Source organism: Aquarana catesbeiana, linkage group LG04 (genome assembly GCF_042186555.1).
Source record: "Aquarana catesbeiana isolate 2022-GZ linkage group LG04, ASM4218655v1, whole genome shotgun sequence".
Taxonomy (NCBI): Eukaryota; Metazoa; Chordata; class Amphibia; order Anura; family Ranidae; genus Aquarana; species Aquarana catesbeiana.
In genome coordinates, this window is record NC_133327.1 from 564,459,335 (window position 1) to 564,476,985 (window position 17,651).

A 17,651-nucleotide genomic window follows, 5' to 3' on the forward strand; every position below is an offset into this window, starting at 1 on the left:
AATACCTTAAGCTTAGTGAATGAGGTGAAGCTCTGCTGACTTCCATTATGTTTTTATTTACTTGCACGTGATTAGGTATTCCTTGTAAAAGCAAACTTTCACCACCTTCACTAAGCTAAGGGAAAATGCCTGTACAAAGATCAAATTTCCTTGCAAACTGTGCAGCTTATTTGCCTTTAGTAGATAAACCCCATTAGCTTTATGTCCATGAGGAGTGCAGGCAACTGAAAGTGGTGGAACAGGAAAGGAACTGAAATCACATCTCATATTTCTGATGCATTAGAAATCAAACTGATCGTTGTTTAATCCCTCAATCAACATTAAATCATTTTAATCCTTATGCTGCTAGCCTTAGTAAATAGATACTGTATGAAGGTATATTATATTTACTTGTTTCAAACTTTTTTTTACATTTCTTTAGTTGCTTCCTGGTCTAGACCAAAATTATGTCAAATGTCCCAGGAGTCTTTATGGGCACTTTTTTCTTTCATTTGGAGGAGGCAAGCAGGAGATTGTCAGCTAAGCAAATCTGCATGCCTGTGCTGGGGGGCAGATCTTCCCTTACCCTAGATAAACACTGCTAGAAATGCAAGTGATTTTTTCAACCAAAAAAAAGCAGGGATACATGGATGGATGGGTGAGTTTGCATTAAATATTGGAACAGTTGAGTTCCGCTTTAAAGCAGGAGCTGATCTCCACAATCTCCTGCTGTCCCCACCTTGCGGCTGCCGCCATTCACAGCACCTTCCCAGCCAAACGGATGTCCTCTCCCAGCGGCTCCTACAGCCTGATCGTAGAGACCCAGTCGCAACCCTGCCGAGCTTTGCATAGTTTCCACCAGGATACATGTTTTTACAATTTCACCAAATGTGGGTGCCCTCTTTTATTTATCTCTCGCTTCAATTGTTTTTAGACTAATTGCACTTACATGGTGGAGCTTCTCACTCCTCCTTGTATACACAGATCCTAAAGTTTCCAATCCTTTCTTGGGACAGCTGCAGCATGAATCTTAGTGTTTATATGATACTGTCCACCAACACGTTGTTGCTTTTTAATTTTTCCCCCAATAAATAAGTCCCCCCCACTCTACTTTGTGTCATAATTTACTTGTTTTTTGCCTGCTATTTAAGTGCCAGTTCCACTTTAAAACAATATTTTCTGCCTTCATTTTATATGGGCTTATTTGATAAGGTGATGGAATGGGCAATGCAATTACATACGGCAAAAACACTTTTCAAACACTTTTAGGCTAGCCATACATATATAGATTTCTTTCATTCAGCCGAACAACAGAAATCAAAGATACGATGCGAATTCCGAATGATCAATCGATCGATAAATGGAAGCGGCGATCGCGTAAATATGCAAGTGTACCACCATTTGGGTTCCAGATTCGCACTTCCAAACACTTTTTTTTATGCCAGTATGGGAAGTGACGCAATGTAGTTTGACCTTAAACACACTCCTACTGTACACACCCCTACTGTACAAAATCTGTTCGTAACGTTTCCCAACAGATCATTCTTTCCTCACAGTGCACAACTATTCGGTCAAAGAAAAATGCTAAACAGCATGGGTGGAGGAATCTCCCCTGCAGGCTAATATAGTCAGACAGTCTGTACCTGCAACCCTCTGAATGCCCAAACAGCAACTATATCTGATTGGAAGCAATCTCTATTTGGATGACAATTTTCTACTGGGCTCCTTTGATTTTTAACCTCCCTGGCGGTATGATTATTTCAGATTTTAGGTGCTGAAAGCAGTACAATTATTTTGCACAGAAATTTGGCGTTTTATATTATAGGCCTGTAATTCTTAGGAATAATTCACTTAAATCTGTCAAAACAAGAGTCTAGTAGACATCCCGGGTATGGTACAGTCTGAAAAACGAAATAAAAAATTATAATATAATAAATAACTATAAATAATTATAACAAATAATAATATAATAAAAATTATTCAATAATGTAATCAAATCAAAAACACTGAAATTTGCTCAGTTGCAGAATTGTCGCTTTCGTTACTTTTAGTGTTTGGTGACGGATTTCCCCACAAATCACTAACACTCAATTCTGCAAGTGATTCTAATTTATTATCACTGTTTTCTAGCTGGTCTAAAGCCAATTTTGATGTAAAGGGACAGTTTTGGTTGCTATGGACAATCTCCAGTTTCCAGGCAGAAAGAACAGTTTTTATAATATAAACCTGCACGCAGGACACTGGACAGACCACTAGGGACAAAGGGGATGTGTAATTATTTGATACAGTACTGTAATCTGTAAGATTACAGTATACTGTATCTGTACTGTGTGTTTTACTTTTTGAATTTGGCGCCAAATTCCTTCCCCGTGCGTCGCAATGCTCGCAGGGAACGGAGCTCGACACTGTGAATCGAGCGAGACACGGCGGCTCGCAGATCACAGTGGGAAGACATCGCAGGATCCAGGGGACAAGGTAAGTAACCGCTACAAGGATCCTGCGATGCAATCCCGATTCTGGCTCAAGGATACCGCTTTTGGTATTGAAAATCCACCCCGAGCCACACTTGGGAATATCGCTAGGGGGGTTAAGTTGATGTTTATCAAGTAAAGGTTAGTGCAGATGGGGAAACCCACAGCTCAAATTTCGGCTAATTTGGCATGAATTGTCTGAAATTTAAACCACGCATTGAGAGCTTTAAATACAATTATGAGATACTTCCTTCATAACTGTTCTTAAAATAATTAATCTTAGGTTACTGAAAAGTATGTGTTTACAACTGTATGTTCTGCAAAACTGCAGTTTGCTATTGCTGGGTTCACTGGTTTTCTGGTAAAGCCGCCTAGCTCATAATAAAATGTGTTTTCCAATTTCTCAGTGCTCTATAAACATTTTAACTTGTGATAACAAAATGATCAATTTCAAATTTTGAAAGAGTCATGCCTTACTTGAAGAATCAATGAATTCATAACTCTGAGAAAGAAGTATGTAATAACATAGTGAGTACATCTTAAATTAAATTACTGATGATTTGCCTTGGAACAGAAAATACATCAATGTAGAAGAATGTAAACCAAGGATTCTGATTTTACTTCCAAGCTAACAAAAGACTTATATTTGGCGTGTAAAAATCTAGTTATAGTTTATCAGTAACCTAAACGAGAAAATCAAAAATGTTTTTATTTTTTCCCACAAGGTCACCATAAGTAAAAAGATGCAGTGATTGTATGATGGAAGATTTGCTTTGTTCTGCCTGGAAAAAATATCAATACATCCAGAGTGTATGTTCATATGGGAGTTGGAATCTATTTTACCAAAGGCTGTTGATAAGTTACAATCTCTGGCACCATGGGAAGGATGCTATTGCCAGAGGAAGCTGAACAGTGAATAGGGACTGAAATGTTAATGCATGTTAACACTGAAGGCAAAACTTCCATTTACTTTGTGCTTGTGTGGATTAGACTTTGGGCTTAGATAAAATTCAATTACAGCTGGCTGTATGTGCGCAGAGTTCTCCAGTGTGCCACGTTGGCAGAATGAATGTATATAGCATTTAACAAATGGTAGTAGGTTGCACCCTGTCATTAGGAGACCTTTATTTATGCATTTTATTCATGCAGCAACCAGACAAAAATACAATATGACAAAGGGCATTCCATACATTTTTTTTCCAATAATATAAACCACCTAAATGAAGGTTTGCTCAGTAAAAAATACCTTTGTCAATTCTCTATTGTCTTGCAACCACTTTGCCATCAAAGCACACCAATACTTGCGGCGACAAAGTTTCCCACTATTTGAAAGGTGGTACACAAATCATATGAAAAGTACAGAGAACCAAGCAACTAGTCAGACCTTAGTTTTAAAGTGGTTCTAAAGCCTCAAGGTCTGCTTTACCTTAATGCATTCTATACAATCCAGAGACATGCATAAGAGCAGCGGCTCTCGCCACTGTCTCCCTCCTCATTGGGCAGATTGATAGCAGCGAGGGCCATTGAGGAGGATTGGGGCTGCTTTGTGCAACTCTATTGCACAGAGCAGGGGTCTCCAAACTTTCTAAACAAAGGGCCAGTTTACTGTTCTTCATGCTTTAGGGGGGGGGGGGGCAGATTGTGGCAAGCAGGGGTAGAAAATGCCCTGGTGTCAGTGGGAGTAAACAATGCCCTATCATTGGTTTTAGTGGGAGGAATAGTGCCTCACTGTAGGTATGAGTGGGAGGAATAATGACCCAATGATGGTATCAATGAGAGGAATGGTGCCCATTAGTGTTAGTTCAAAAGTGTCCCAAGGGCCAGATTAAGGCAAGCACAGGGCCCCCAGGCCACAGTGAAGACCACTGGCACAGAGCAGGTAAGTATAGACATGTTTGTTATTTAAAGCGGGGGTCCACCTATCTATCGTTTTTTTTTTTTTTGGAGTCTATTCACAAACTTTTCTTCTCATGATTATCTACTCACATGTTCTGTGTAATAAGTCTGCCTGTGTCCGATTTCGTTGTAAAGAATAACTTATAAAATTCACTGAAGGCGGTTTCCATCTTCATTGTGGGCATTTGAAGCCCACAAGCATGTATTTCCTGGATGCGGTGAATGCTGTGCTCCCAGCATTCACTGAGATGTTGTGATGATGCTGTTGCACAATGCATGCTGGGAAGCCTGAGACTAGCTCCCAGGGGACTGTGGGAGGTCTGGGAGAGGCTAGAAACACACCTAATCCCATGGGAGGAAAACCAGGAAGTGCTAAGAAGATTAGAAAAAAAAGGTAATTACGGCGATTTAAATTTTTTTACACAGCATGTCAGCATCTAGGCAAGGAAGAGAATGCATAGAGATAATGTTCAAAATTTGGGTGGAACCCCGCTTTAAAAAAAAAAATCCTTTACAACCACTTTAAAGTGATTGTAAACAATCACCTTGAAAAAAAAAACATTCAGTTTAAAAAAAAATCTAAATAAATTTTTCCCTTATTTATAAGTCATCACATTCCCTCTGTTCTCAGCTGCATAAGAGTTGGAGGGAGGAGAAGCAGCAGCACACAGGGCTTTCCAGTGAATGACTGTGCAGGGGAAGACGGGGGGGGGAGACGGGGGGGGTGCATCAGGAAAAGTCTGATCATTGGCGGAGGGCATACAGAGTTCCCAGCACAGCTAGAGAAATGACAACGGTGTGTTCACCTGCTTAGAGTGGTCAGTATTAAATAGGAAAGTAGAGGGGTTGGCAGGAACACCAGGGATTTCACACAAATGAAGCATTACAAAGAGAACAGGATACTTACTCATACAAGTAGCAAGCAGCAGGCACATATCAGGAACAAGTGTTGGGGTAACAAACGTTTTAAGGATTTTGATGAAGTAAAGCGAAATATGATATGTATAATATGTTATCAAATAAGCTTGAAAATGCAAACTTGCTATGTTGTACAGTGCAACACAGTGATCATCACAGAGCTGTATCATCAGAGGAATACAACTATTCCATCACAGCTTTGTATGGCTTCAGCTGTAAATTGGTAATAGACCGTGTGAAAATCTGAAGATGGTAAATCATATCTAGCAATAAGAAATAATGAAAAAGTCAGCTGCAGCTCACCGATTCACTATTGCAATCTGAATTCACTGTGTTTGGGCAAAGATTCTCAAATATTACACTATATCTAACAGATAAACTACTATTAATACATTAGTTATTTTCTCTTCTTCCAGTTTTTCCTCCACTTTGTTTAAAAATGTTTGGAATATTCAGCATATGCATCAAGGCTAATTTATATCTCCTCAATGGCATTTATTTGCCATGTTATTATCAAAAACAACATTGGCTGTACTTTGGAGCTTCCAGTTTTGTAGGGCTACATGTTTTTTGGCCATTATTTGTGTGACAATCTAAAGATGAAGAATTACAATGAATAGTAAGTAACCAAACCAAATAACTAATAACTACAAAAAAATAGAACAGCTGGAATTTGTCAATTTGCTCCAGTGATCCAAGTCCAGTGGGTTCAAGATGGTACAGTTCAAGTGCTATCATTGTTACCTTGAAAAAACCTTTGTACTTAGAATGGTATGGGGACTGATCATGGGGGACACCTGTCTGGTTACTGCTACTGATTTATTATCATCAGTCATTGGGTGCAAAAGAGCTTGACGCACATCAGCACTAGCTGCAGTTTTTAATTGGCTGATCCCATTTCATTAGGCTCCATTCACACCTGAGCTTATCGATTACTGGCATTTTTCGGGTGTTTTTTTTAAGCTTTTTTTCAACTTTTTACAAGTTTTTTTTAAAGCGTTTCAGAAGTGTATTACAAGCGTTTTACAGCTTCAGTCGTTTTTTGTTTAGCCAATAGAAAGCACTAGAGGGAGGAGAGGGAGAGAAAATTAGGAGGTAAAGAGCTGCTTTTTGAGCATTTACAAGCGTTTTTCTGCTCAAGTCAGGTGTTTCTATTGGAGTCTATGAGGCCAAAAAAAGCTCATGTACTTTTTTGAGCTTCAGGCGACAAAATGCTCATATGTGAACAGGGACCATGAAATGAATAGGATTTTGCTTGTTGGGCATTTTGGAGCTTCAGAGCTGAGCATTTTACAAGCTGAAAAACTCTCAGGTGAGAACAGGACCTTAGGTCCTCCCTGTTAACCACTTCCGGACAAGCCGCCGCAGTTCCACTGCGGCAGGTTGGCTCGGCTGGCCAAATCAATGTTACCTTACGTCGCTTCGCCTTTTGGCCACTAGGGGCACGCACCCGCAGCATGTGCCCGGAGCCGATGCGAGTGCCCGGTGGGCGCGATGACCACTGGGCACCCGCAATAGCTCGTGACAGAGCAAGACCCAGGAACTGTGTGTGTAAACGCATAAATCCCGGTTCTTTCAGGGGAGAAGAGACAGATTGTGTGTTCATACTATGTATGAACACCGATTTCTCTCTCCTCCAAGACAGTCCCACCCCCCCACAGTTAGAACACAGTGAGGGAACACAGTTAACCCCTTGATCGCCCTTTAGTGTTGACCCCCTTCCCTGCCAGTGACATTTATACAGTAATCAGTGCATTTTTATAGCACTGATCGCTGTATAATTGTCAATGGTCCCAAAAATGTGTCAAAAGTGTCCAATTTGTCCGCTGCAATATCGCAGTCCTGATAAAAATCGCAGATCACCGCCATTACTAGTAAAAAAAAAAAATAATAAAAATGCCCTAAATCTATCCCCTATTTTGTAGACGCTATAACTTTTGCGCAAACCAATCAATATACGCTTATTGCGATTTATTTTACCAAAAATATGTAGAAGAATACATATCGGTCTAAACTGAGGAAAAAGTTTTTTTGAAAAAAAATGTGGGATGTTTATTATAGTAAAAGTAAAAGATATTGGGGTTTATTTACAAAAGGCAAATCCATTTTCCACTACAAGTGCACCTGGAAGTACAGTCACTGTAGATCTGAGGGGGACATGCAAGGAAAATAAAAAACAGCATTTTTGCTTGTACATGATTGGATGGTAAAATCAGCAGAGCTTCCCCTCATTTCAGATCTACCTCTCAGATCTAAAGTGACTGCACTTACAAGTTCACTTGTAATGCAAAGTGGATTTGCCTTTAGTAAATCAACCCCATTTTTTTTTCAAAATTGTCACTCTCCTAACCGCAGACGTGATCAAATACCACCAAAAGAAAGCTATATTTGTGGGAAAAAAGGACGTCAATTTTGTCGCATGACTGCGCAATAGTCAGTTAAAGCGACGCAGTGCCGTATCGCAAAAAATGGCCTGGTCATTGAGCAGCCAAATCTTCCTGGGCTGAAGTGGTTACTGTACTCTCTGGGGTTGAACACACACAAAGGAATGTAATAGAATTGTATGGATTTGCACACTTGTGGACTTCTACCTATGGACATAACAGTTGTTATACATGGTTAAAAACAAAAAACACATACTCAAATTAATTAATTCTGAACCCAGAGGGTCTGATCATATAAGTGGATTTTTGATTTTTTTTACTCTTGAACACTTGCAGTGATATCTTCTGTTTCTTTTCTACATATCAAAACCTCCCTGATGTGATAAAAGGCAACAGAAACTAAACTCAGTAGACTTTTTAAAACATTATTAGCATGCAAAATGCATGTAATGAACAAAGATCCCTGGTACAGTTACAAGCACTTTTGGAGTCTGTATTTCATGAATATACTTGTATATGTGTATATTCACTTTTTTGCACTGCCGTATAGTGTATTTCATACCTCACATAAGCCTGTATTATGGTGGAATAAAAACACACGCTGCCCATCCGTCTAGGTGGTACTGCTTTTTGTTCAATGCCCTTAAAAGGAAATTCTGAATAGAAAAGCACCACCAAAGGGAGGAAAGCAACCAGCAGAGGGAGAATTTGGTTCAATGCTCCTCTTCACACATGTTTGCTGAGGTGAAAAAAAAAAAATCTGCAGCGTCTGCATTCCCCCCCAGACTTGCGTTAGTTCATGATACAATCAACACAGAGGAACATCAATGACACTTTCTGCACATGGAATGCTGAGGTTGCTCCATTACAATTCATGAATTTCTGCCCAGAGATAATCAGCTCTATTACTAGACAGCTTTGGTGCCAGCAAATTCTATCTAGCTGCGGTATGGCACTGCATACTATAAGCTCATATTTGTAGGCTGTATAAAATGTATGGACTTTTCTTGTGTTTAAAGGTATGAATTTAAATTGAAAAATAATTAGCTGTAATTTAAAATGCAGGAAGAAAACAGCAGCTTTGAATTAATATCAGCATAGCAGAAAATACAGGTAACCACTGTACCGATTCTGCATTAACAGCCAATAGAAACCTGGCATGACAGGGGCAGTTGTAAAGATTTAGATACCTCCAATAAAAGAGATTTTATAAATTACTTTCTGGCAGCCCATTTATTGAAACGAGAGGTGCACTGAATGGCAATTTTGGTTCTGAAACCAAAAACCCAAGATGCACTTGCCACCGAAAATGACAGTTGTTTAAAAATATATATTTTTATATATAATTGTATTATTTTAAACTTTTTAATTAATATCATGAATTTAAATTAATATGAATTTATTGTCGGCCATTATTGGCACCTTTAGCGCAAGAAAAGCTCAATAAAAATGCATCACTTTAAATTCTATGTATGTCTTCACACTGGTCAATTGTGCTTCCGCTGTGGTGTAAAAAATCTTGATTGCTGCATTTTTGGTCAGTAAAAAAAACAACAACCAAAAACGCATTGAAAACGCAGCAAGAATGCATCGATAACGCACCTGTTTTACGTTTTTGATCCGTTTTTTGAGTCACATGACCTATAAAAATCACCATAATCGCAGTAAAATCGTGGTAAAATCACAGCAAAATAGCGGTAAAATGGCATGGCAAAATGGAGTGAGTTTTTGGCGCCATTATCGGCACCTTTTTCTCTATTGGCAAAATGCTGAAAACACCATTTTTGCCTGATGTGTTTCAGCTGCCGAAATTTCAGTGCATCTAGTTGAAACGATGCCTCTTCAGTGCTGGGCACTGGAAGTATTTGATTGGCCTGAATGTGTGTCTGTTTCTCCCACAAAATGCAATGGTTCCTTATGTATGCTCGTACATCCTGTACATCTTTCCCCCTGAGAGAAAAAAGCTTGAAAACCTCTGCAAGGTAATACAACTATTAAACACTCTGATAAAGGGGGAAATGTTGATCTGATTGATAACTCTGAATATAAGAAAATGTGTGAATTTTAGACAATAAAGATTGGTATAGGCTTATTCCCGCCACATTAGTGGAGAAATTTAACAAAGTATTTTATTAATTGGCAGATAAAGTATATGAAGGCGGAGTCATATCTAAAGATGTGCATGGCTTTATTTGCAGTAAATATCTGAAGGTTCCCATCTCCTATAGCTTACCCAAAATACACAAAAATCCATTCTGCCACTGGGACAACTGATTGTTTCCAGCAATGGTAACATAACGGAAAACTTGAGCAGAGTTAAAAATGCCTACTTACAACCACATGTGCTATCATTGACATATTTTGTAAAGGATTCTATTCATTTTTTGCAGATTATAGATGAATTAAGTATTCCGGATAATTCCTTTCTTGTTACAATTGATGTGGAGGCCCTCTACAGCTCCATCCCTCACAGTCAGGAGTTGGAAGCTGTACAGAGGGTTTTCTCACAGAGACCCACACAAGATTGGGCCTTCAATAAATTAATTCTCGGTGGATTGGAATACATCCCGAATCAAAATTGTTTCATGCTCAACGGTTCCCACTACCACCAAGTACAAGTCGTATTGATGGGGACATGTTGTGCCCCATCTTATGCCACCTTGTACCTGGGGGAGTGGGAAAGCACCTTCCTCTCAGACAAGGGCCTCGTCAAATACATGCTCCACATAGGCATAGCACAGGTATATTGATGACGTCTTCATAGTCTGGGAGGGGCCTGAGGCTACTCTTTTAGAATGTCTCCAAAAAATTTACGATGGCATAATTTAAAATTTACCATGATTTACGATCGGGAATGTATTATTTTCTTGGATGTACAGATCAAGCGAGAAATCAACCGTAAACTCGCTAGTACATTTTTCCGCAAAAAATACGTCCAAAAACAGCATCTTACATGCATCTAGTTTTCACCCCGTACCCCTCAAAATTTCATACCGTACAGCCAGTATCTCAGGTTGCGTAAAAATTGCTCCAATGAAATTCTGTTTAAAGCAGAAGCCAATAAGTTGCAAAAAAGACTTTTGAACAGGGGCTACAGTAAAACTTGCCTACGAAAGGCGTTCAATAGGGAAGTTCAACCATCACGCCAGGATCTTTTGTTTTATAAATGAAAACCTGTAGGACAAGCAAACAAGAAACCAACGAGAGTGGTTCCACAGTACTTGAACCAACATGCACAAATACTACAAATTATAAACAGACATTGATCAATATTATTGATGACCCTATAGTGAAAGTTCTACGTTCCTCTATAACCTTCAAAAGAGACAGCTCACGGAAGGACAAATTGGTCCAGAGTGAAATAAAAAAAGAAGTTGAAAGGAATCATTGTCCCATTACGGGCACCTACTCCTGTGGACGATGCTCATATTATCCCCTGATAGACAAGAGAAAAACCTTTACTCCCTAATGGAGAACAATGTATATCCTAACATTCTGTTAATTATCAAACCAAAGGAATTGTATATTTCCTATCTTGTGGAGTATGGAATGTGGAGCATTTTACGTGGGAAAAAAATAAACAAGAGTTCTCGCGACACATGTATAAATGTATATAGCATGCAGATAGGGAACGGTTATCTTCTGATAGGGAGACATGCATACAAACTTACAGTGCCTTGCAAAAGTATTCACCCCCCTTGGCTTTTTACCTATTTTGTTACATTACAGCCTTTAGTTCAATGTTTTTTAATCTGAATTATATGTGATGGATCAGAACACAATAGTCTAAGTTGGTGAAGTAAAATTTGAAAAATACATACGTACATTGATACTTGGCATGTGCGTATGTATTCACCCCCTTTGTTAGGAAGCCCATAAAAAGGTCTGGTGAAACCAATTACCTTCAGAAGTCACATAATTTGTGAAATGATGTCCACCTGTGTGCAAGCTAAGTGTCACATGATCTGTCATTACATATAGAAACCTTTTTGAAAGGCCCCAGAGGCTGCAACACCGAAGAGGCACCACTAACCAAACACTGGCATGAAGACCAAGGAACTCTCCAAACAAGTAAGGGACAATGTTGTTAAGAAGTACAAGTCAGGGTTAGGTCATAAAAAAAATCGAAATCTTTGATGATCCCTAGGAGCACCATCAAATCTATCATAACCAAATGGAAAGAACATGGCAAAACAGCAAAACTGCCAAGAGACGGCCACACTCCAAAACTCACGGACCGGGCAAGGAGGGCATTAATCAGAGAGGCAGCACAGAGACCTAAGGTAACCCTGGAGGAGCTGCAGAGTTCCACAGCAGAGACTGGAGTATCTGTACTTAGGACGACAATAAGTCATACGCTCCATAGAGTTGGGCTTTATGGCAGAGTGGCCAGAAGAAAGCCATTACTTTCAGCAAAACAAAAAATGGCAAGTTTTGAGTTTGGAAAAGGCATGAGGGAGGAAGGTGCTCCGGTCCGATGACACTAAAATTTTACTTTTTAGCCATCAAAGAAAACGCTATGTCTGGCGCAAACCCAACACATCACATCACCAAAAGAACACCATTCCCACAGTGAAACATGGTGGTGGCAGCATCATGCTGTGGGGATATTTTTCAGCAGTCGGGACTGGAAAACTGGTCAGAGTTGAGGGAAAGATGGATAGTGCTAAATACAGGGATATTCTTGAGCAAAACCTGTACCACTCTGTGTGTGATTTGAGACTAGGACAGAGGTTCACCTTACAGCAGGACAATGACCCCAAACACACTGCTAAAGCAACACTTGAGTGGTTTAAGGGGAAACATGTAAATGTGTTGGAATGGCCTAGTCAAAGCCCAGACCTCAATCCAATAGAAAATCTGTGGTCAGACTTAACAATTGCTGTTCACAATCGCAAACCATCCAACTTGAAGGAGCTGGAGCAGTTTTGCAAGGTGGAATGGGCAAAAATCCCAGTAGTAAGATGTGGCAAGCTCATAGAGACTTATCCAAAGCGACTTGGAGCTGTGATAGCCGCAAAAGGTGGCTCTACAGAGTATTGACTTTAGGGGGGGGTGAATAGTTATGCACATTGACTTTTTCTGTTATTTTGTCCTATTTGTTGTTTGCTTTACAAAAAAAAAAAAATCTTTAAAGTTGTGGGCATGTTCTGTAAATTAAATGATGCAAATCCTCAAACAATCCATGTTAATTCCAGGTTGTGAGGCAACAAAACATGAAAAATGCCAGGGGGGTGAATACTTTTGCAAGGCACTGTACATTCACTGCCCTTGAATGACTGCATATTCTAGAGTGGGGGGTTGGGAGAACAAAATTCTCCTCCAATGGGAGCAAAAATTGATTTTTAGGCTACAGGTCACTGTTCCCTCGGTTTAATTAGTCCATCTCGTTTGGCACTTTTCTAAAAGGGTTTTTGTCCCAGGGAAAATCAACTAATATGAAATATTGTCATTTTGCATCGGTCCCTCATGATGCTGTGTAAATGGATGTGTGTTTTTGTTACTGGAATACAGGTTTATATATTTTCTGAATTGTGATTTTTTTTTGTTGTGCACACTCATACTGTTGTCATTGTTAAAAAAGTGACATTTCAATATATACTATGTTATTATTTCATAATTATTTTGTTTTTGTAGGTCTCTCTTGGTTGTCTGTCCTCTTGGGCGGTAGTGACATCTTTTTTGGGGCTTCCCAGGATGGTAAGAGGAAGTTGGGTTTGGGTTTCCTCTTTTTCATGCCTCTCCAGCATGGTTTTGGGCTTGCATGCCCACTTCTGCTCATTGGGGGGCATTTTGCTGTGCTGGGTCCTGTCCGGGGCTGTGTTTCCATGCGCTTGCAATTTCATCATGCTGCAGTGGGGGGCAGTGGCCAGGGGTTTTCTTTCCAGGATGCGAGGGGGCCATGTGGAGGACAGCATCAGGCACACTTGCTCGCTAGTGTGATGGCAGTGTGCTATGAAACACACAATTGCAAGGGCTTCATTGTGGGTCTGACTGGCCCAAATGTTGTACCTTACTGGAGATAGACATGAGATTTATGTTGGTACTTCATTTTTTGTACTTTATCCATTATTTATCCATTATTTTTGTGTCTAGGTCCCTGGGGATCTGTTTGGCTCCATAGAATGAATCACGGTTCCACTCAGTGTATATACCTACTAAGACATACCTCTTTAAATTATTACCCTTGAGGTCTATTGCTGCAGGTCTGCACTCCTCATCCTCTCCCATGGCACACATCCATGTGGCCTCTTGTAAGCCCCAAGCAACTTGTCCTGCTGGCCCTGTAGCCAGAATTATTGCGGTGAACTCCTGGATTTTTTTTAAGTCGCTTTGGTTAAGGTTCACTTCCCCTGTGTTATAAGGTAACTATATGGTAAACACAAAATGTTTATTAAAGCTTTGTACTGAATGTGATCTAATTGCTGTAATATTAATATCATGTGTCTTTAAGTTTAGATAAATTTGTCCCCCTGATGAAGATTGTGATTCATCTAATTGAAATGCATTGGGGTTTTTCTGGCAGGATTACCATTTGGAAATTCATTGTATATAGTCAATACCTGCCTCATTTAGGTTATCAACGTTTTTTTGTCATATTTGGGATATAATGACACCAGAACTCAAATATGTTGGTTTTAATTTCTGTAAGAATAACATTTTCATAAAATGTTTGATACCCTCTGCATTTTCTTGCTTTATTTTTGGCTGCTTGCCCTTGGGGGAATTTATTTAATTGTTTTGTGTGTTTACTGGGACAAACAGCACCTCCTTTTTCTCTATCTCTATGTGGCTTTTCTATTTCAGTGGCTAAGTGGTTAGCACTTCTGCCTGGCAGCACTAAAGTCATTGGTTTGAATCCCAACCACAGCACAACCTGCCTGGAATTTGCATGGTCACCCTGTACCTGTGTGGGTTTCCTCCCACACTCCAAAGACATGCTGGTAGATTAATTGGCTCCTGTCTAAATTGGGCCTAATATATGTTTGCATGTGAGTTGCGGACCCTAAACTATAAGCTCCTTGAGAGCAGGGACTGATGTGAATGCACAATATATATATAATCAAAAGCAGTGTGTAAATTGATGGTGTTACATAACTACCAACAATAAATTAAACATGTGCTTTAAAGTATGCTATGCAGTGCATAGGTCTGCGTAGGCCCTAAAAAGCAAATGTCACAAGAGAGACATACCATTTCTGCCCCTCTGCCTAAAAATGCTAGTGGCCAGGTTATGTCTTGCTTTAGCACTTATGAGTTACTGACCTAAGCAGGCATCTGAAAATGAAGTTCATAGTAAAGTAAACATTATTTCTCAGTATATTCATTCCAGGTTAATGTCTCAAAGTGCTGAAATGAAAGCCAGGGAACTTAAAGTTGTACTGCTTGTTAAGAATATTAAAAAAAAACTTTAATGTTCATTATCTAACTACAGGTTTACTTTAGTTGCCATATCACATTAGCAACTTTGTTGCATAGATTTGTAGAAGCTATAAATCTCCCTGCTTGTAGTTAACTACACTGGATAGCATCAATGACTCCTGAAGTTGGCAATTCTGTAGCTACCTTCAAACACTGGAAAAAAAACTCTTTATGACAAAGCTGCAGCAAGGATATGTCACTGACTGCAGTTTATTTTTTTCCTAATAACTATAGTGATGTTGCACCTTCTGTAGTGACTACAAATTGCAGATTGTAAAAAGTTTGTGCGCACCTAGTTTTACAGCGGTAAGATAACTAAGAACATTTGCTATGCCCGCTTTTTACATTTTTCAGGTGGTTTGCACACAGGCTGGTATACTAATAGCAAAAGGACTATGAATATACAGTACAAGTCCTATCCATCCTAAAAGGACAATTTGTATGCCCCCTGGCATTAGGCAGGCATTTCAAGGGAGTCCAAAAAAAGGTTAAGGCTTCACTAGCCTACACTGGCAGCTCCTAAACTTGAGCTTAGGAGCTTTTGGCGTTTTTTTGCCAAAGCTCCTAAACTTAACTCCATAAAAGCCTATATGTCCATTTTAGCAGAGTTGAGGAGCTGCCGCGTTTAGGTGACATTTAGGTGACTCTCCTGAATGTGGAAGAATCACGATTAGGATAGGAATGTTTTGACCACCGGAAGTGGGAAAATGTAGGCCATTATACATGAAGCCTAACTCTGACTTAATCTGGGAGCCCCCAAGCACGTTGTTCTGTATTGATGGGTTTTAATGAAAAGGAGACCTGACATGAAAAAGAGAATATAGAACAAACTGGTGGATAGGGCAGGATTGTTTTTTATTTTTAAATTCTAACTATTTTTTTCAAGCTAATGTTTGTATCTTTTGAAGATAATGGAATCTCTTTAGATCCTGGATCACTGGGCAAGTGGTAACATACTGGTAAAATAAGCTGAAGATAAACATGCCTTCTCTTTGGAGAAACAAGTGGTGTGGACAACTCTGAAGTCCCTTAACTAGTTGGCTAGTATTTTGAAAGGAAACCTGGTGTTCCAGGCTTACATACTCTAGGAAGAGGGGCTGCACATTTTCTTAACTGTTAAGAACAAGGTCAGAGTACAGCAAGGCACAGTAGGATATATATTATTTTCCACAAACCTTGAAAAAGCAATTTTTTCTAAGCTCTGTTTATCAAACTCAAAAAGATAATAAAAAAGATAAGATAATATAGATATTATACTGTATATATTATACTGTACATACAAAATATACAAAATGAAACACCTATCAGTCAAATCAATGCAAATGCTAAACATATTCCAAAGTATTTTGTTCAACCTAACACACTGAAATATGTATGTTTTATTTCTCCTGGGGAATTGTTTCAATTATGCCCTGTACACACAACGGAATTCTGCTCAAGCTTGGCTTGCATACACACGGTCACACAAAAGTTCCCTGAACTTTCGACCGTCAAGAACGCGGTGACGTACAACACGTACAACGGCACTAGAAAAGGGAAGTTCCATACGAAGCGATGATTCTGAGCATGCGTGGTTTTTTGCACGTCGGAATTGCATACAGACGAACGGAATTTCCCATAGGAACTTTTTCCGACGGAAAAATAGAGAACCTGCTCTCAATCTTTTGCTGGCGGAAATTCCGCCAGCAAAAGTCCGATGGAGCATACACATGGTCAGAATTTCCGACCAAAAGCTCACATCGGACTTTTACTGGTGGAATTTCCGATCACGTGTATGGGGCATTAGACTTATTTAAAAGTATGTGTGCATATTTTTACTACTTTTGATGGGCATTAAATTTACATGACGGCACAATTTCTATTTAAGGAAGTACAAAAGCATCAATTATAAACTAGGACATAGAAATCTTTGCAAAGCGAATTTTTAAAAAGTTCCTATAAGTAGCAACAGCATTATAGCCACACTAGAGTGTCGTAGAGTGTGCTGGATAGAAGTTAGAAAAACAACCACAATTCACTACACCCACTGTCCATGTCTGTGAAGGATGCATTCACAATCAATATTGAAAACAGACATTTTACTTTATATTGACATTTAAAGCATAATATTTTTTGCTTACCTGTGAAGCATCTTGAGGGAATACTGCATCAAAAGCGAACATTTTAGGTGGTATCTGAGTTCCTCTCTTTTGGAATGCATTCTGTGCTCCGCAAGACAATGGGTCATACAATGTAATCTGTTTCTTCCTTGGGTCAGCTTTTAGGAAAGAACTGGACTCTGTTGACTCTCCCACAAGAGTGGAGCAAATACGCACCATAACCTTTACCTGTGTAAAGATAAAAACAATTATGTTTTTTGATAGCAATCACTTTACATAATAATAGCTGATTTTGATGTGTTCCAACTATACGCATAAAAATTAAAAGATTAAACTGATTACCTTTAAAAAAAAGACAAATGCAGAACATTCTATCAATACTATGCTTGTGTCAAAGTTTACCTAATACATAGTTTGCAAGTATACAAGACATAAGCCTGTTTTTATGTGTATAAGATGTAAAACTTTAGAAGCAGATTTTA

The 17,651-nt window shown here is 39.2% G+C and overlaps 1 protein-coding gene across 1 annotated transcript in view; it reads right to left on the reverse strand.

Annotated features, from left to right (window-relative positions):
• KIF26B (kinesin family member 26B) overlaps positions 1-17,651 on the reverse strand; it is a 570,886-nt gene that overhangs the window by 100,827 nt on the left and 452,408 nt on the right. The window contains exon 6 of the mRNA XM_073628022.1: positions 17,191-17,397. Coding sequence (XP_073484123.1) covers positions 17,191-17,397 — 207 coding nt within the window. The remainder of the gene's footprint in view (positions 1-17,190; positions 17,398-17,651) is intronic.